Source organism: Brachyhypopomus gauderio, unplaced genomic scaffold (assembly GCF_052324685.1).
Source record: "Brachyhypopomus gauderio isolate BG-103 unplaced genomic scaffold, BGAUD_0.2 sc34, whole genome shotgun sequence".
NCBI lineage: Eukaryota > Metazoa > Chordata > Actinopteri > Gymnotiformes > Hypopomidae > Brachyhypopomus > Brachyhypopomus gauderio.
The window spans coordinates 523,298-544,257 of NW_027506866.1; the positions used below are offsets into that span (position 1 = coordinate 523,298).

Consider the following 20,960-nt stretch of genomic DNA (forward strand, 5'->3'; position numbering starts at 1 on the left):
ACAAGCGGCACTAAGGACAGCCCACCCCAGCCCGCAGAGGTCCACTGCAGGAGGTTCTGCTCAGCCTCTCTGCCAGGTCCGTCAAGTCTAGTCAGTTTTATTTATAAAGCGCTTTTTACAAAACATGGTGTCACAAAGCAGCTTCACGAGCGCATGGGTCCAGATCCCTAATGAGCAAGACGGGGGCGAGTGTGGCAGAGACAAACTCCCTAGGTGGATTAGGAAGAAACCTTGGGAGGACCAAGACCCAAAAGGGAAGCCATGCTCCATTGGCCCAGCAACTTTAAGTTCATATTTATAGTCCTGTGTCTATCTGAGCAGTCACAGTCTCTCCAATATGGATGCTGGGCCTCAGGTAGGATGCTGGCCGTATTGGCACATGCATCCACGGCATCAGCACATCCACTGGCAACCCAGAGCATCTTCTAGCTCCTTTATGGAATTGTCTTTGTAGAAACATGTAGTCAAGATACAGAATGCAGGTTAAATATGTAAAATCAAATTAAACTTCCATATATATAGTACACGTGCCAGTGATTTAGCATGTGGCTCCAGCAGGCTTATCCCTAGCAGCATAACTAAATGGAGGGGCCTGGAGGTGACCACAGGCATGAGGGTACTGAGACATTACTCTGCCTTCGGCTGTAATCTTGTAGTTTTCGGAGCTGAGCGCATTTCTGCGCTTTGAGAGAGCAGCAGGTGAGATGGAATATGGTATGCAGTGAGTTAACTCGGATATTGTGGAGGACTATTTAATGCTTTATAGGCCAACAGAAGAATTTAAAAATCAGTTTGATATTTAACCAGGAGCCAGTGCAACGCTGAGAGAGTAGGACTAATGTGATGGACTTCTCAAGGCCTAGTTAGGACTCTGGCTCTTGGATTCAAATGCAGCAAGTTGGACTTTCTTCAGGGACTGTTCCATCCAATTAAAAGACAGTTACAGTAGTCCAATCTTGATGAGACTGTGGACCAGTTTCTCTGCATCTGATACCGAAAGTACATGTCTCAGCTTGGCAATATTACATGAAGTTGCAAAGGCAGCATTAGTGACATTGCATATGTGTGTGAAAAATGAAAGATCCAAATCACTAGAGACACCTAAACTTTTAGCAGGAGATTCAGGTGTTACTGAAAAGCCATCTAGTGTAATAAGAAGATTCGACCAATTGCTTCTTGCAGTCTTGGATCCAAGAAGTAACACCTCAGTCTTATCAGAATTTAGAAGAAGAAAATTAGACGCCATCCAGTTCTTTATTTCTTGGATGCAGTTGTCAGTTTTGGTAGTAGTATTGACATCATCCAAATTAGAAGATATATATAATTGAGTATCATCTGCATAGCAATGGAAGCTAATACCATGCCTACAAATGCTTGCTAGCATATATAATAGAATAACATGGGACCCAATACAGATCCTTATGAGCATTCATTATTTTCAAGTACAAATTGGTAACGATTGTTCAGGTAGGATTTGAACCAGGAGAGTGATTGACCTTTATCTGAGAATATTAAGAGATTTTAAGACTACTTTAGACGGTTTCAGTGCCGTGGTGGGTCTAAGCACGTTAGGTCTTGCAGGGCCTACAGCCATGTAGCCAGGTCAGATAGGAGACAGTAGGAAGCATGAGTGTAGTTCCTCTTAGATGTTCTGCTCCCCTGTGCTGTAGGAGGTGAGTGAGCAGGAGAAGCTGAGGGAGACAGTCCAGAAGGACCACACGCTCCTGAGAAAGAAAGAGGAGAGACTCAGCCAGCTGGAGACGTCACTGGCAGAGGAGGTAACACACACACACACACACACACACACACACACACACACACGCGTGTGCCTGCACCCACACACTTACGTACAAACCCACATTAATACCTACCTGGGCTTTACAATGTTTTTCTCAGCTGTCATGTGATGAAGGCGAGCGGCTGGTGGGAGATCGGAGAGTCTCATTTGATGTCAGAGACTCAGAGACGAGCAGAGACGAGTATGGCCAAGAGGAGACGAGTGAGAGACAAACTCTGAATGCACAACACGCACACACGGGCAGACATTTTGAGAAGGCACTAATTTTGGTTTTCACAAAGTTTACTGCCATAGTTTTTTTTATGGTGGCAATTTGTATTGATTCTAGATTGTGAAGAGTGATTAGATGAATTGCAATTAATTGCAAAGTCATTCCCTGTGATGAAAATGACCTTTTACAATACAAAATTACAATACAAAATTATTGCATTACGGCTCCTCCATTTCAGTTAATGGAGATCATTTCAGTGATGATCTCGTTAGCTCAGGAGATAAAAAGTTGATGAGGATAAGACAGCTGACATCAATCCGTCATGCAGATTAGAAGAGAAGACTGGTTGCTTTAAAAGGGTAGTGGTGCGTTTACGTTTTCTCCTGTTAACCATGGTCACCTCCAAGGAAACACGTTCAGTCATCATTGCATCAAAAGGGTTTCACAGGCAAGGACAGTGCGGCTTGTACGATGCACCCCAATCAACCATTTATCCAGTCACTAAGGACTTTGGGGAGAGTGCTTCAAGTTGCATGAAGGAGGCTTCAGGGAGCGTCTCCTACAGGAGCGTCTCCTACAGAGGAGGCAGCTATGAGCCTCCTCACACCATCAAAGTGTGGGGTCACTCCCAATGTTGCCTAAGCAAAGCACAGCCATGAATAAGGGAAGGTATCAAAACATCCTTCCAGAACAACTTCTCCCAACGATTCAGGAGCAGTTTAGCAACAAACAATTATGGACTGTTAATAATTGTACTTCATTATATCACATAAACATTTGACAAAAGGTTCTTAAAAAAATAAACTGAGGAAGCAAACTGTGAAAACTAAAAATTTGCCCACAACTGTAAGCAGCTCTAGAGTCCACTCTGGTCTTGTTGGTTCATAGTTGTCTGATGTTTTTATCTCTCTAGCAGTAATACACCCAAACCCTGGTCTTCCTCTCTGTTTCAGCACATGCAGTGCCAGTGAAAGTGCAGCAGTTAGCAGAGTCCCTGCAGCAGATCTCTGGCCAGCTGAACACAGTGCTGGGTGCACTGGGATCTCTCACTGGGAGGACCGTCCAGCCCCTCCCTCAGCCACCTCCGTCCTCCTCCTTCCCTCCTGCCCCGTCCTGGGCATGGACACCAAGCCCCGCCTCCTCTTCATTGGCCAATCAGAACAGTTTCTTACACTGTTCTGTCCCAAAAACACACGGGTCTGACCTTCATTTGAACTCCCACTGGAGCAAACTCTTCCCTGGTACGTAGAGACAGACACACCCCAAACATTAGCAGTGATGAGCAGTGGTCACCTCAGTGGGCTGCAGTAACTTTCACTAATGCTTCATTTCTTCATCACTCGTAAAACCTTTAAAATACAAATAGAAAACTTCTGCCTCTCCCTCAAGCACAAACCAGTCACTGCTGGATTTATAGCCTTTTTTGCATAGTTGATGACCTCCATTGATTTTCTGTGCTTGGATAATGCCGATCTTTTCCAGTGCAAGTGTGATGCAGTGTAGAGACCTGCTTCAGATTAGCTTCAATCTAAACCACACTACCTGTATTAAGACTGCTCTGATTTTAGGAGTTTCCATGGATACCAGTGCCCGCTATCCCATGAGGGCTACCAGAGCATATAGTGGATACACTCCAGCAAGGTGACTACACACACTTGCACACCTGTGCAGGCTCGCTCACAATCTCTCACTCTCACTCACAGGGTCAGTGCTGCTGTTGATTTTGAAAGGAAAATTGATGAACTCATACAGTGCTTTTCCATCATGTGTGTGTGTGTGTGTGTGTGTGTGTGTGTGTGTGTGTGTGTGTGTGTGTGTGTGTGTAGTCTCTCCTCTGAGCTAGATAGCCAGAGGCTGCAGAGACTGATTGAAGACAACAAAAGGTGGCTGGAATCACAACGCAAAGACCCAAATGTGTATCCTTTCACAATCTCTCTCTCCCCCTCAGCTTATACACATGTATGTATCACACACAAACCAGTACGGGAACAGAATGCATCATATTTTCACACACACTCTCTTGCACCCTTGTACTCTCCTGAACCTCTGCCCAGGCCTCTCTTCACACGCTACCCAGCTGCCCCACCCACCAATGGGCTGGTCCAGCTCGGCCTGGACGAGAACAATCAGATCAAGGTCTACCATTACCGAAGAGGCACAACCCACTGATGTCCGTGTATGTCCAGTGCAAACATCAGTGGATAGACAGAATACAAACATGCCATCAGCATGTACACATTACAGGTGATGTTGCTGACAGTCAAGGCAGATTTTGCATAGTACTTTGAAATTCTTTTTTGATAAAAACATTTCTCATCTAATTGAAATTCAGATGGAATATCTAACTGTAATTAGTGATTAAGGTATTTCCGCCTACATAACACATTGCAGTGGTGGATTATACTTATTAAGATGGCGGTGGCAGTGTTGGATGTGGCTAAAACGAGCTGGAACGTCGTCTTTCCTGCAGGTGCTGAACCTGCGCTCTGGCGTGTCCCGCACGGCGGTGGTGTCCTTGAGGGAGTTGTACTCCAGCCTGCAGAAAGGGATGGACCAGGAAATGGAGGCTACGGCTAAGGTCCTCCTCCACAAAGCAGCGGAGTCCAAAGGCTTCATCAGGCAGGACGTGGACACAGCTCTGGACAGCATGGTGCAGAACTGCACCCCCATTCGGAGCATGAACGCCCTTCTCGCTGGAGGACTCTGGTCAGTTAGCATGCAGTGAGCTTTAAACTGTGGCTTTCAGATAGCAACAACAGTCACAAGAAGCTAACACAGCACTAATTTTGGCTGTTGTTTTTTGCTGCTGTTTTTACCTCTCCAATGTTCTTTCAAAATATTGCCCTGGCCTATATCAATATTTTTAGTTATTTATCCTCTTATATGTTATTTTTATTGTGTTCCATCTCCGCTCTGCTGATCCAAACTGCCATTCACAATGCTTAAAAAATAGGCTAGTTAGCTAGCTCACAGAGGACATACAAACATTTTCTGTTTAAAAATACACATGTACACTAACTGGTGCAAGCTAAGCAATCGAATAGAATATGATCATTTGATTGTGCAATTAGATCATACATAAGGGTTTTAAGTTTCTTTATAGAAGTTAAAAGTTGTACTGTATACATTGGATGGATTAATAGTTATTACTATTATTATAATAGTTATTTTTTTCCTTCTGTTTTCCTCAAAAGTCATCTGAATGCTGCAGTAAGAAAGTGTACTGCTCGGCACTTGGCTACTTTGGTAGAGAAGATTGGTGCTGGCCGCTTATTGTCTGGGGCGAAAGACATCACACCGCGAATTATTCCTGCAGTCTCCAAGTTGGCACAGGACTCTTCACAAGAAACCAAGTTAGTACTGGGATCAGAACGAGAATTCTACAAAGCTTATTCAGTTTCCCAGATAGTAATATTTTGCTGATTCTTTTAGTCTCCTAGTCTGATACTCTGAAGTCAGCAAATGCTGCTAAATTGTAGAGTAATAGAAGCACTATCGTGTTTTCTAGACACAGACAGCCTTGTAAAATTGTGCTGGTAAGATAAATGGTCAGTGTGCTGTGAGTTACGGGTCCCTCACAGTTCTCTCCTGTTTTGGGGTCTGTTCCTCGTCTCAGGCGCTTGGGCCGGCGTATGCTGCTGTTCCTGTCCTCCCACCACGACTTTGATAAGATGGTGGAAAAGTACATCCCTGCCAAAGACCTGGCAACCATCAGGGACACTGTCCACACTCTGAAATCCAAGGTAGAGATTCATGTTTGGATACATGATGAGGATTTTTTATCCCATCCACTATGCCCCATGTTAACTCATTAAACAAATGTATGTGTAGACATATATTGTAAACAAATACTCGAGTACAGGGCAGTGTGTGGCACCACACATTGTATTTACAGTAGGGCATGCACAGTGTAGTTCCAGACCCAGTAGTTAAAGGACAGAGCATGGTTCAAAATGAACCGGCTTGAATTTCAAATACATTTATCAAAAAACTATTCTTTCAGAAAGTCATTCCACTGATATGCTAAGAGATGCCAGATATAAAAAAAGATAAAAGATTTACCAGAAATACTATAATTCCTATATTAATTAATAATATTTATAATATTGATAATAATCATTCCAGAGAGTTACCATAGTTACCAAATACTGTCACTTTAATTGAATGAAATCTTTCTAGGTTAAGAAAATGCTTCTGTAATAACCCAGTGCTGTCCAGGGTTGATTTATTTATCATTGTTCCTTTTAAATGTCCTTTTTATAGAGCTGGTTAGGGAACTTTACCCCTGCAAGCCACAACTGGTTGAGCAGAAGGTGCTCCCTCTGCTCTGGTACCTCCTGGGGACCTCCAGCAACAGTGGTACGGTCCACGGGAGGGGTGGAAGCGTGAGAGGGGCCACTGTCCACCTATGCCAAGCCCTTCATGCTCACATGGGCCCCGCGCTGCTGGACTGCGCTGGTTACCAACCTTCCAATATCCGCAAGAGCCTAAGAGAGATTGTGAAGAACCTCCCGACCACATGAGAGCTGCCAGCCAGACCTCCAGACCAAAATAAAGCCCAACATGGATTCTACTTGAGGATGGAGATGTTTGTGCATTTCTTACTGTGCCTGCACTCTAAATGAAAGAGAGAGGAAGAAAGTCAAACGTTTTTAACATTTTGAATTAGCAAAAAGCTAAATCCTTAAACTCAGAAGTCCTTTTAAATAAGGAGCACAGATTTTAGTGAATCACATCAGGTTTAACACACCTAGGAGCTCTGCTCTTTTTGCACTTTTGATAACTGTTGTCATGGTGACTATAGATATATATTGTTCTATGATTGTTATTTTCTGTTGACATATCCTGAGGTAACTGTGCAGAATGTAATTTATCACATACACAAGAAACAAGGATCTGGGGGGTATTCCACAAAGCGAGCTAACTCAGTAAGCCGGGCTTTTTAAGACAAGCCTGGCTCATTTTGCTCAAATTCGGTTCCACGAAAGAGGCGAGACTTGAGCCTCGCTCAGTTACTACAGCAACATATACGTTTGAACTAACCTGCTCTGTACCAGGCTAGAGTTGAGGCTTAGCTTAGCGGGACCGCTTCTATTGGCTGAGCAGCGTGATGTCAGTCTCGCCATCCGGGAAACTGAATTGAGGAACAAGGTTCCACTGTAGTTCTATCCATTAAATTGCTGTGGATGTAGCATATAATATCATATCTTTATACATTTAATTGAGTACTGTAATTATTACTTTGGAATGATTGCAGGTTATTATCAAAATTTAATAATTATATTTCCAAATGCAATATATATTTCGATCTTAAGAGTACATATTCATTGTTAATCAGTGAGGTTTCTGTACATTTTAATGTATTGGTTTAATCTTCACAAATTCAGGTCAGTGTAAAATGGAATACAGTGTCTAATCGCAGTTATGGTGCAGAAACATACATTAGTATAAACTCTATATCACAAAAAATACAATTCTTTGTACCTGAGTATTAATAATTATTAATACTGAGTAATTTAGGTGAAGATACTTTTAGGTATATATTTATCCCCATACTTCCTCTTTTGTGTTCAAATTACAAGCAAATCATATCACTCTGCAATTTATATATGTTCAGTATAAATAATGTAAATGTGTGGTTAACTTAATGGTGCAAAAAGAAATGGACACAGACAACTACCTTACCAAGATTTTCATACAGGTGATACAAATAATCCAAAATGTATGCTATAAAAGAGCAGCTAACAGTGAAGGCTGAAGGCTGATTGACCATGGCATGCCCATTTGTAGAGAATCCAGTAGATGAGGGAGCGTGTATAGTGTGCAGAGCATTCATGCTACCAGCTCCAAGGTCATTCCAGGACAGGACAGATCCACTGGGCTTTCCAGATGACTACTTATTTGTTCAGAAGACACAGTATTATATATCTTTGTAAATTACTGGAGCCATATATTGAGAAGACCACTAGACGTTGTAAAGCTCTTACCAAACCCCAAACGGTCTGTATCGCTTTGCGCTTCTTTGCCAGTCATGCATTTCTGTACAGTGTTGGGGATGCATAACATCTTAGTAAGGCAACGGTCTGCCGCGAAATTCGAAAGGTTTACCTTGCGCTTAAGCGTTTCCTTAATATATTCATCAAATTCCCTGGTCACAGAGGCATCCTTCCCATCCTTTTCAGAACAGCTGGCATGTATTCATGAGAAGTAGTGTTGGTTTGATCAGTAACTTGGAGTCAATCAATCAATCAATCAATCAAATTTTATTTATATAGCGCTTTTTATAACAGTTGTTGTCACAAAGCAGCTTTACAAGTGCCGAGTCCTAGCCCCCAGAGAGCAAGCCAAGGGCGACAGTGGCAAGGAAAAACTCCATAGTTTTTTTGCATGAGGAATAAACCTTGAGAGGAACCAAGACTCAGGGGGAGAACCCATCCTCCTCTGGCCGACACCGCTCACCATGACAACAACAACAATTTAGACAGAAAGAAAATAAAGAAAAGGAAAAGATGTAGTAATGTCCATCATGGTGTAGGCTTATCCGGTCAGGCAGTAGGGGGCTGGCACTGGAGTTAAATGTATATGACTTTAACAGATGCTCTTATCCAGAGCACTTACCAAAGTGCTTTGTATTCATCTTAATCAACTATTTCATGCTAAAATTCATTCAATTCAAAACGCATTGAATTCTCTAGGATTTTCAAATGTCATTGGTGCTATAGACTGTACTCACATCTGGATAAAGGCTCCATCTGTACCCATGGAGGCAGACTATGTGAACCAAAAAATTATTTCACAGCATCAATGTACAGGTACATGCAAGTTTTGCCTACCCAACAGAAAATGTAAAGCATGTCAGTTCATGGGTTTGAACAACTTTCACCCTTTGTCACTTTTGCCATTGTTCTAAATGGTTTGCACCAGCCAATTTCTATTCTCCAACATTGAGGTAAAATGGCCCGGCTCGGTGCACAATATTTCGTGCCTCCTCACTGGCACAGAGGTTTGCCCAAGGTAAAAACACTCCAACCACACAAAATAGTGCAGATTTGGCCTCAGTGTTTAACTCTTCTCCTTATAATTGTAGGTGCTTTTCCTGGCTTATTGCTTAGGGATAGGGGTTACCCCTGCCAACCTTTTCTCCTTACCCCATATGCAGACCCTACAACAGATGCAGAGAGGAGGTTCAATCGTGCACATTCTAAGACAAGGGCATGCAGTGAGATGGCATTTGGACAGTTAAAGAGCAGATTTAACTGCTTGCGCCATCTCAGAGTCACCCCTGAGAGAGCCTGTGATATCGTAGCACCCTGTGCAGTTTTGCACAATGTGGCAATACTGCAAAAAGAAGAAATGCCAAGAGTGCAGTTGGAGCAATGGGAAGATGGCATTTTAATTGCAGACCACATGGATGGTAGAGCTATGAGGGACATGTATGCAAACACTTACTTTGGTTAAGGGAATATTTTGTTTGCATTTGTTCATTAACACTATTAACATAAAACAAGACGGCTTTTTTTTGGAAAGAGAAATTTATTAATAGTCTTGCTGAGCCTGTGGACAGAAGAAACTTTGATTTACTTATCTTGCAAAAACAAGCATATTAAAGTGAGACCTTTTTGCAAATACTCACATTTTTCTCCATTTTCTTTATTTCAAGCTCCAACTTCCATATTTTTAGTTTTTTGTATTGCAGATCTGCTTTTTTACATTCTATATCTTGGAGCAAGAACCTTTTGTAGATCTCACTAATCTCAGATTCCTTTAAGACTGAAGTATAGTCAAGATTGAGAAGTATTTATTCATGTTGAACTGCATAACTACTACTCACGTGTTCTCTTGCAGAGGTGTGAGCTCTGGACATGGAGGCCTGAGGGTCTTCTCTCTGTTCTTCTATTTCCTTTAAATACAACACAAATCATGAGATCACACAGCACATTAACAGACAGATACATAGACACACACGCCTTACAGAACAGGCAGACACTGTGTCCTCATTCTCCTGTACCATCCTGGATGGTCCGGCAATCTCCCCCTGCAAACAACAAATTAAGACACATAAATGTTAACGATCCTCAGGGTTCAGTCATAAGAAATAGGCTGGTTTATAGTACTCACATCATTGTCAAATACAGGAGGGTCTAAAAGAGTCCGCACACCCCCCACCACTGTAGTCATCAAGAATACAATAATACTAGCCTGTAAGAACAAACATGTAAAATCTGAGAAACAACTGAACCTACCTTTAACATAAGGCTGTGTATCATGAGGACAGACAGGATCAGATGATGTTCCTCCTTCAATTCCCACAATGATGTGGTGTCCGCTGTTTTGCTCTAAAGCAAGGTCTTCTGCAGGAGTGAGGGCTGCTACAGGAGGCCCACCACCAGCAGCAGCAGTAGCAGTTTTCTTTCTGGTTGCTAAAATATTTTATAGAGTTATTTAATATGGTGTTTTACCTTTTCCTGCACATTGGACTAATCAACTGTACTTACCATTCTGGAGTATATTTTTATATTTCACCTTGACCTGCTGCCACGTTCTCTTAACCCTGCTCATGTTACTTTTAAATCATGAAATTATTATTAACATTATTAATTTACTATAACACTTTTAAAATGCCAATGAATGGATTAAATTACACTACCGTTCAAAAGTTTGGGGTCACTTAGAAATGTTCTTATTTTTGAAAGAAAAGCAGTTTTTTTTTTTTTTCAATTTAGCTAACAGTAAATGCATCAAAAATACACTCTATACATTATTAATGTGGTAAATGACTATTCTAGCTGTAAACATCTGGTTTTTAATGCAATATCTACATAGATGTATGGAGACCCATTTCCAACAACCATCACTCCAGTGTTCTAATGGTACATTGTGTTTGCTAACTCTGTAAGGAGGCTATTGGATATTTAGAAAACCCTTGAAAACCCTTGTGCAAGTAGGTTAGCACAGCTGAAAACAGTTTTGCTGATTAGAGAAGCTATAAAACTGACCTTCCTTTGAGCTAGTTGAGAATCTGGAGCATTACAATTGTTGGTTCGATTAAAATCACAAAATGGCCAAGAAACTGAAGATTTTCTACAATGGTGTGTACTACTCCCTTCAGAGGAGAGCACAGACAGGCTCTAACCAGAGTAGAAGGAGAAGTGGAAGGCCCCACTGCACAATTGAGCAAGAAGACAAGTAGATTAGAGTCTCCAGTTTGAGAAATCAACGCCTCACAGGTCCTCAATTGGCAGCTTCATTAAATAGTACCCGCAAAACGCCAGTGTCAATGTCTACAGTGAAGAGGCGACTCCGGGATGCTGGCCTTCAGGGCAGAGTGGCAAAGAAAAAGCCATATCTGGCTAATAAAAGAAAAAGATTAATATGGGCAAAAGAACACAGACATTGGACAGAGGAAGATTGGAAAAAAGTGTTATGGACAGATGAATCAAAGTTTGAGGTGTTTGGATCACACAGACGAACATTTGTGAGATGCAGAACAACTGAAAAGATGCTGGAAGAGTGCCTGACACCATCTGTCAAACATGGTGGAGGTAATGTGATGGTCTGGGGTTGCTTTGGTGCTGGTAAAGTGGGAGATTTGAACAAGGTAAAAGGGATTTTGAATAAGGAAGGCTATCACTCCATTTTGCAACACCATGCCATACCCTGTGGACAGCGCTTGATTGGAGCCAATTTCATCCTGCAACAGGACAATGACCCAAAGCACACCTCCAAATTATGCACAAACTATTTAGAGAAGAAGCAGGCAGCTGGTGTTTTATCGGTAATGGAGTGGCCAGCGCAGTCACCAGATCTCAACCCCATTGAGCTGTTGTGGGAGCAGCTTGACCGTATGGTACGAAAAAAAGTGCCCATTAACCCAATCAAACTTGTGGGAGCGGCTTCTGGAAGCATGGGGTGAAATTTCTCCAGATTACCTCAGCAAATTAACAGCTAAAATGCCAAAGGTCTGCAATGCTGTAATTGCTGCTAAGGGAGCATTCTTTGACGAAAGCAAAGTTTAAAGTAGAAAATTATTTCAAATTTAAAAAAAAAACATTATTTCTACCTTGTCAATGTCTGGACTATATTTCTATTCATTTTGCAACTCATTTAATAAATAAAAGTATGAGATTTCAGGGAAAACACAAAATTTTCTAGGTGACCCCAAACTTTTGAACGGTAGTGTATATGCTCACGCATTTAATCTGTCTGCAATATTATGCCAAGCAGCTTCTCTGGCTTTATTAATACAGGATGTGTTGCCTTTCTTCATAATAACGTGTTTATATTCCTCATAAAGACGTATGAGTAGCTCCTGTTCAGCAGAAGAAAAAAAAAGCTGCTCGTTTCTTCAGCTCTTTCGACATTTTCTTGCCTTTTCGAATATCGATTAGTGAGGCTGTGTAAATACTGTGTGCACGCGCATGTTCGCCGATTACAAAAGCCTGGCTTGAATTAGTGGGAATAGGTTGCATCTGGATTTCGTTAGTGGAACGGAACTAGACGGAAGTGAACTGTTTGGCTAACTCAAGCGAGGCTCACTCTAATAAGCGTCGCATTCATAAGCTCGCTTCGTGGAATAGCCCCCTGGTCAGCTAACGAGCTATCCAAACGCTAACGCAAATCATCCAGGATAATCCAGTCACATAAGAGGAAATATAATTAACTATACTGATAGGCTACCAAAGAAGTAGGCGTGTCCCGCGTGTCTTTGCTCCCCACCGCAAACTTCAAGGCAACCAATTAACCCTAATAAGTTCAATCTACTTAAAAAACAGAGGTAACTCGTTGCCTCAAAAAAATTAAGTAATGGCTTCTGTCAAAACTAATATAATTGAGTTGTATGGATACAATTCATACTTATATGATTTAAATAGAGTGAACTAATCAAAAGTTGAAATTACTAAATTTACTCAATTTAAAATTACTCAGTTGCTTTTACTTGTTAATTTAACTTTTGTTGTGATTTTGGATTTGGATCCTTTTGCTTAGCACTAGCATTAGCAACAATATATTTTGCTTACCCTTTAAACATAATATAGGAATTAAATGTAACTATTGTTTTAAATGTGTCCGAGCTGTGAACCCAAGAGAGGGCCTTAGGAAATCATGATGCGTAAGGAGTTTAAACGAGAAGGTGATTGCTCAAGCAGAAGTGGTGAACTAATAATACTGACATGGGTGAAACATGAATGTATGACATCCTGATGTATGGTGACCTCGGGTCAAGCAGACAGTCCAGAGACAGGAACCATATGTATAAGAGATGTTAGGTTTGGAGACAAAGAGAGAAGACTTGTTTGTTCGAACAACAATACCATGTAAGGCATAGAAGCAGATCTGTGAGTTTGGGGCGTGGAGAAATCGTATATAAAGACGGCATGTACAAACACTTGTTGGGTCTCTCTGATGTTAGAATGTGAGTCTTAATAAAGGCATTTTTGCTATTGCTATAATTTTGGTATGTGGTTCCTGCTACAGTATTAATCACTACACAGTTACAAATAACTTAAGAGATACTTATGAGATTTTTTATTATTAATACTTAATTGTTATAATTATTGTAAATGAACTTCACTGACAACACTGGTTTCATAGATATGAACTTGTTTATTATCATTTGGCATCAAATAACATTTTAAACCATTACTGCTTTCAGTCAAAAGCAAAACAGTGTGCTTCATACAAAAGATCAAGTGAATGACAAGACATAGGCTATAACGTGACATGAACAGAGATTCCTCAAATCAGTGCTTTTAAGCAATAAAGTTATTTTTGAGCAATAAAATGCTTGCCTTGCGCAACATAAAATTAGAGAGAGAGAGAGAGAGAGAGGAAGCATTTTCATTTATTTACTTCAAACAAGCTAAAATAAACACCAACTTTACATCCTGCTGGTAGTGAGTGTATTTCTAACTAAAATTTCTGCTAAATTCTAAGAAATCCTTTAGTTTTTTTACGACTGCTAACATGCGTTTCCCAATACTTGAGATACATTTTTAAAACTCTAACACAGCAACACATTTACTGAATGCTAACGTTAGCAGCAAGCTAGCATTATAAGCAATCTATCCAAATTAATACATTGCTAACACATGTATAAAGGAGTTAGTTCCTGCCACACAATCTAATTGGTTAAGAACTGCTCCAACCGATCAGATATTTCACCATAACGCCACAGCTGTGATGAAGTATACAATTGTCTTTATTTTGTGTCTGCATTATCACACACTGTTAAAAAGCTTCTCCAAGTCACGTGTTTGCCAAAAGTTTAATAGACACTAATTAGTTCGGCGCCCCACACACAGGACGTATACGGTGTACATGTAATGTCACAGAAATTCAGTGGATAAAATTATTAGTAGGAAGTATCATGTATTGATTTTTTATTGCAAAGGCCCTAATGGGGAAAATACCTTTATATATTTCTAATCTACTTCCATTTCAATCTAATTTATCTTATTTATATAATACAAAATCACAAAATAAGTTGCTCTTAGATAGCCCATTAGAAAGAACAGAGTTGGTCATGGTGAGCGGTGTCGGCCAGAGGAGGATGGGTTCCCCCCCTGAGTCTTGGTTCCTCTCAAGGTTTCTTCCTCATGCAAAAAACTAGGGAGTTTTTCCTTGCCACTGTCGCCTTTGGCTTGCTCACTGGGGGCTAGGACTCGGCACTTGTAAAGCTGCTTTGTGACAACAACTGTTGTAAAAAGTGCTATATAAATAAAATTTGATTGATTGATTGATTGAGTTGGGGAAAATGGCTTTTTCATTGTATGCGCCTTATGTTTGGAATGAGCGTCAAGCTGTCTTAAACCTAGGCTTCTTACCCTCTCTGAAATTGTGTTGTGTATAGAAGTATTGTATGTCATTGTGTATAATTGTTTTGTTCTGCAAATATTGGCCAGGACTCCCTAGGAGAAGAGTTATTGTAACTCAGTGAGATTCCTCCTGGTTGAATAAATGTTAAATAAAAATAAATATATAAAACAGATGATGCATCTGAAATAAACATAATTTAAAAACAAAATACTAAAATAGGCTAAAACAAACAAAAATGGACTAACAAACAAGCAAAAAAGCCCAGACACTGCAGTATTGAAATTCTGTAATAAAGTCATTTTTTTCAGGTAAGAAGAGCCTGCTTTATTGTCAAATCTGTGATACGTGCGGGACATACACAGGATTGAAATTACGTTACTCTCAGACTCCATAGTGCAGCGGTAAACATTTACTTAAAATTAACATTAACTAAAACAGTAAAAAAAGGAATAGTACAATAGTAAAGGTAAGTACAATAGTAAAGATAAAAAATATAGCTGAGTTGTTTATATATATAATAAAATAAATAGAGGTCTCTGAAATTTACATTCAAGTAAGTGGCGTATGCAGCAGTAAGTAAACATACTGTATGTGCAAAGTGAATGTATGAGGAATCTGGTGTAATTACGATTAAAGTGAACGTATGCAATGAATTAGAAATATAATGTGCAAATGTAACAGGAGTGCAAATTGAAGAAAGAGCAGGGAGTGAGTTGATCCTCCTGACTGGTGGACTGGTGCCAGGGGGATCTGCCTCCTGAACTGTCATGAGATCACAACAGATCCTGGACCTGTAGGAGGAGCCAAGACACAAAATGGCAGTGAGATATCAATACTCCCAGCTGAACTACTCTCTGGACTACACCTGGTTGCAGCATGTGGATAAGACAACAGGGCGAAGATAAGATTTTCTATGGGGCAGTGTGAAGTGTGATGGCAGCTGCAGCGTGAGAAGGCAAACTGCTCTACAGACGCTCTACCTGGCTCAGAGAGGCTGAAACTTGGAGGACGCGGCTCTGTGTCTCTCGGCGCCGGGCAGGGCTGCTCTGGCAGAAGGCACAACCGAGGTCTTTTTGGACCATCCCGGAGGCCGTGGCGCTCTATTCTATAAGGAGATGTGAGACAGTGATCAACGACTGCGGCCTGTCGACAGAGCCGGAGGGGAGGGAGAAGCAGAGCGCGTGGGACTCACCCGGTGGGATGACCATGGCCAGCGACTTGGGCAGGGTGGCGGCGTTTTCCACAAAGGTGGGCAGGCGCCTGGGGCTGAGCGGGCTGCAGGTGTCCGAGTCCCGCACGGTCACACAGCTGTTGACGTCCACCCGGTTGTTCACGCCGCAGCTAGGGAGGAGTGTTTAAATCCACAAAGTGAGCAAACAGAAGGGTGACCGTTTCAACACAGAGCTCAGAGGCACAGGAGGCGGAGCAAAGGAGTTCGCGGGGAGGGCACCTGGTGGGCAGGATCTTGGCATTGTCCTTGCCCTCGGTGTCGCTGGAGATGGTGATTATTCTGACAGCGGGGTGGAGTGTGTCCGAGATGACGATGGGCTGAGATGGGTGCGTGGCAGAGGACACACACACAACCAACAAACAGGTCACATGTACTTAATGGCAAGACCCTTCAAACATAGCTGAAAAGCACATTTCCGGTGAGTAATTTCTTATCTGAACACCTGCAGTGTTTAATGTGAGCTGTAGGTTTGGGGATACTGGTGCAACACACGACAAGCTTGTGCTGGCAGGCCCACCTGGCTGTGTTGGTCGGGCTGGCTGCTGAAGGTGACTGGGAGGTTGGAGTTGGTGCTGGCCCCCGCCCCCAGCCACGCCCCCACTGCCGAACAGGCCTCTGCTGCCGTCGAAGCCCGTGGACCTCCGCTTACAGATCTCCATGTTCTGGAAGCAAGACTTTACACTGCAAAGTGAGAGAGACAGAGAGTGAGACAGACAACGAGAGTGACACACAGAGTCAGTGAGACAGAAAGAGGTGAGTTACAGCACTGTGCTACAGCAAGTTACAATAAGATGGCGTTCCTTAAAAAGAGCTCTTTGGGGTTTTCTTCCATTTGCATGCAACTTTAGTGTGCTTCCAGTTGGAATTCTTAGCTCCTTGTCTGAATACATTTTACACGAAAGAAGCAAATTATGGAGCGCCCAGCCCTGCATAATGATCGACACGCAAACCATCCTGCCCGCGTCGGAGCTGGAACACAGGCTGGACTGTGTGAGACGGAGGGACGGTCCTGTACACACTCACTGTGCACTGTGAGGGTAGTGAGAGAGGTGAGCCATGGTGACGAATGGGTGTTTGAGAGTCTCCAATGGCGTGATCCGTTTCCCTGCGTCCAGCGTCAGCATCTTTTTAAGCAGGTTGATGAACTCCCACCGGTCAGCCTTCTCCACCTGAACGTCTGTGCCTTCCAGAATGGGCATGTTGACCTGCATGGGAGACGAACGGGTAGGTCATATTATGTGCCAGCAGACGGCGGCGATGTGCCTAAGACGCTGTTTCAGCAGCAACATTGCCGTGTGTTCCTCTGCATTTCACAGGCGCTGTTGAGACTTACATACACTTCTTATTATGACAGCACGAACCCTTGAACTCAAAACCAAGACCTTGCTCTACATGCTCCACCAGCAGCATGCGCTTTGTTCTTCATTTGCATGTCACAGCAGTGATGCAAACGTGCAATAAGGTGTACAAGAGCACAAATAACCTGCTTCATGTCATCGAGACGGTCGAAAATGTATCTCCTGGTCTCTTGGGACTTGACGCCAAGCTCCACCTCATGCTCTAAAGGCGTCTGGGGAACATAGAAGGAGAAAAAACGTTCAGGTGTACTGTCAGGTGCCATTACAGATCTCTTATGAACCGAACACATGGCACAAGAAGGATGGGGGACCTTGAGTCCCCACAGATGGTAGCTGGAGCCAGAGCCCCTGTGGAAGAAGCATCTGGTCTTGGTTCCCGCACTCAGGAGGTTCTCTGCTGGAAGGCCCTGCGTCTGGGAGATGTACCGGATCTGCGGCGACAGCGTACAGGAGGGATGATTTTATGGTATGATGGGATGACTTTATTTTATGTTCATATATTGATCCTGAAGACGAGCTAGCAAAGACAACTACTCTATCCAAACCCTACATGTCCCTACAGCCACAAAGCCACCATGGGTCTGCACCTCTAACACAGTAAGGGCTTCGCTTTCCTAAAACACCTTGCACCAGTCAACCCTGTTGTACTGGGAGCTTCACCTGGACCCATCTTAGAATTCCACTGCCATGCAAACCTGAGATTTTTTCCCACTGCAAGACAGTATTTCTAGCACTACTGTAAAGAGCTCTTATTAGATTACCAATTATAGCCAGCAAACACATCTCAGGCCTAAAGGGCCCACAGATCACACTCTCAACACATTTGAGTTAATTGTTTTGTTGGTTCCCCAAAAATCATTCATAGTCTCTTCCTTGCCAGTCATTACAGAACAGCTAGCAAGCTGCATAGTTGGAATAAAGGTGGCCATCACTGTTAGCAACTCCACTCTTCTCCCAAACAAGATTTACATCTTTATTACACAGCGAGGAAGTTCTGGAAAGGAGGTGGGAAAGCAGACTCTAAATCAGCACTGTTCTTCGATGCTTCGTGAATAAAGACAGAAGCGTGAGAAAGGCGAGGTTCGGATCCGAGGCCCGTTGGCTGACCTGATCGTATTCAGATGCTCCAGGATACAGGGGACAGCCCAGGAATACATCACTTATAAATCAAATGGCAATCAAACGCGTTGCAGTTCATCGTAATGCTTATCACAATCTTAATGTGCAGCCGTGTCACCATAGCCATCCACAACGGGCAGTTCACCTCTCAAGCACACTCGAGCGGAAGCGATTCCCGCAACCATGCATCTGTTTCCAATATGCCTTAGGCCGTGCCACTCACCGGTAGTATCTGGTCTGCAGGTAGGAGGAGCACACGGCCTTGGAGACGTGGGTGGCGGAGCCGAAGTCGATGACCTTGACCCGGTACGGCTGCCTGACGGGGTCCACCAGCATGATGTTGTCAGGCTTGAGGTCGGTGTGGATCAGGCCCAGACTCTTCAGCTTCAGGAGCGCCATGGCCAACTGCTGCACTATGGGCCGGATGCACTTCAGCGGCAGCGGGCTGTGCTTGACGAAGTCCTGCAGGCTCTGCCCCAGCATCTCAAACACCAGGCATAAGTGGTTCCTGTGCTGGAAGCACTCGTACGAGCGAACAATGTTGAACTCGTCTACGTTCTCCTTGTTGAGACGACTCAGGATGCTCATCTGAGCAGATGGGGGAAGATGGGACAGGCGTTAAGTTATGTGGGCACAGCATTCAAGGGCTAATATGCTACGTAACTTCAATAGCATCAGCCCAGTTACTGCATGGCTCCCTTCAGACATTTACTTTTGCTATATTTGGCAGATGCTCTTTTCCAGAGGGAAATGACCCCTGATCAGTGGCGGCTGGTGCACAAATAATTGAGGGGGGTGTAAACAAATTAAAAACAAATAAAGCAGTCTTATTGCCCTTTATTTATTTGAACATGAATTTTGCCCTAACGTTCTTCAATTGAATGCTTTGTGAGAAGATTATTTTGTAAAGATAAAACTGAATTTTCTCTCATTTTGTATGAGCTGCTGCTCCAGCCTGCTGATATTCAACATGAACCGATTTACGTTGGAGGTTCGCGCGAGGTGGGCGGAGTCTCGCCCTATGATCACTCGCGAAAGTATAAACCAGCTTTAACGAACCGCAGCTGACTGACACTACCAACAAGAGTGGGTGTGTCTGAAACCGACCAATTAAACTGCAGCCTCAGATCAGTGCTTGGCAAAAGTTTATGCCTCTCCATGCACTCTCATTAGACCGGTGCCCCGCACACAGGAAGTGTGCACAATGTAAGCAATTAAATACAATTATGTGTTTACACTTTTAATAAATTCAAACATGGCAATTAGACACACAGTGTCACTAAATAATTTCCTCACTATCGCAGTTTATAATGAACTCATTTTAATATCGGAACAATATTAAGGGGGCGGCGCCCCAGCGCCCCATATTGACCAGCCGCCACTGCCCCTGATTACAAATTGCAGTGTTAGCCAATATCAGCCTATAACATCTTATTAGAGCAGGAACAAAGCAACATCACAATCAGGGCTACAATTGTGTAACGCGGGAGTACAGGGAGGTACTTGACGTGTGAAAAGAGAAACAATATAAGCCGTGAGAGCACGGTAAAACAATAAACAAAACTTCAGACAGCTGAAACGGATCATTGCTGATTACGTCCCGCAACTCCTGGTGGTAGAGGGAGTGGCAGCCGAGCCAGCCCTGACACATTGATTCTCAAAACCTCTTTTAAATCTACCATAATTTCCCCACCTCGATCAGGCCCTGGCGGGCATAGGCAGGGTGATTTTTCAGGATCTTGATGGCGACAGATTGACTGGTGCCGCGCTTCCAGCACTTGGCCACCTGGCCAAAAGTCCCGCGGCCAAGGAACTCCAGCACCTCGTATCTGTTGGAGGCAGAGCAGAGGACCTCGTGCTGCACTAGACGGTAGTCGTCCATGCTGAGGAAACTGCTGCTTGTAGCCATGGAGTCAAAGTACGCCATGGACCAGGTGGTAGAGATTTAACCAATCTGAATATCTTATTTAGTTATCTGGGTTAACTAACCTCAGAACAAACGTTTTGAATAAAAAGCAGAAGAAAATGACACGGAATTCATTCGTAGTCGACCGTAAATGTTGTTCTGTTTGCACATCACTATGACAACGCGTAATGTAAACTAGCGGTTTCCATGGAAGCTCAATTCGAATTCTACGAGTGTAACGTGGTAACAGGCGCCACAACGCGCTACGCAGCGCTGCTTTATTAGCATATAAGATCAAATATAAGGTCGATTTCAAAACAATACACAAAACAACAGCACCGTTTTAAATGTGCGTGTTTGGGTAGCCAGCTACAGTTTTGCTTTTTCTCTAATTCGCTCGCTAGCTATTACCTAACCACCCCCCCCCCCCCAAACGATCACGTTGGCGTATTAATATGTAGTTAAGATATATGCTCGTTTGGGTAGGATTTAATCCAGTAGCTCTACCTTACCTAACAAAC

The 20,960-nt window shown here is 42.9% G+C and overlaps 1 protein-coding gene across 1 annotated transcript; it reads left to right on the forward strand.

Moving 5' to 3' along the window:
- Positions 1-3,845: 3,845 nt before the first annotated feature.
- On the forward strand, positions 3,846-15,936 carry LOC143485465 (TOG array regulator of axonemal microtubules protein 1-like). Its single transcript, XM_076984907.1, has 6 exons — positions 3,846-3,925; positions 4,064-4,185; positions 4,480-4,715; positions 5,204-5,362; positions 5,626-5,752; positions 15,766-15,936. Exons 1-6 carry the CDS (start codon positions 3,922-3,924, stop codon positions 15,934-15,936), a joined length of 819 nt encoding a protein of 272 aa, XP_076841022.1. The 5' UTR covers positions 3,846-3,921.
- The last annotated feature ends 5,024 nt before the right edge of the window (positions 15,937-20,960 follow it).

What these genes read in the sequence shown, in the direction of transcription:
- LOC143485465 (XM_076984907.1), top strand. An exon ending in CTTCTCGCTGGAGGACTCTG is followed by an intron (nt 4,716 to 5,203) that starts GTCAGTTAGCAT and finishes TTTCCTCAAAAG; the next exon opens with TCATCTGAATGCTGCAGTAA. An exon ending in GACTCTTCACAAGAAACCAA is followed by an intron (nt 5,363 to 5,625) that starts GTTAGTACTGGG and finishes TCCTCGTCTCAG; the next exon opens with GCGCTTGGGCCGGCGTATGC.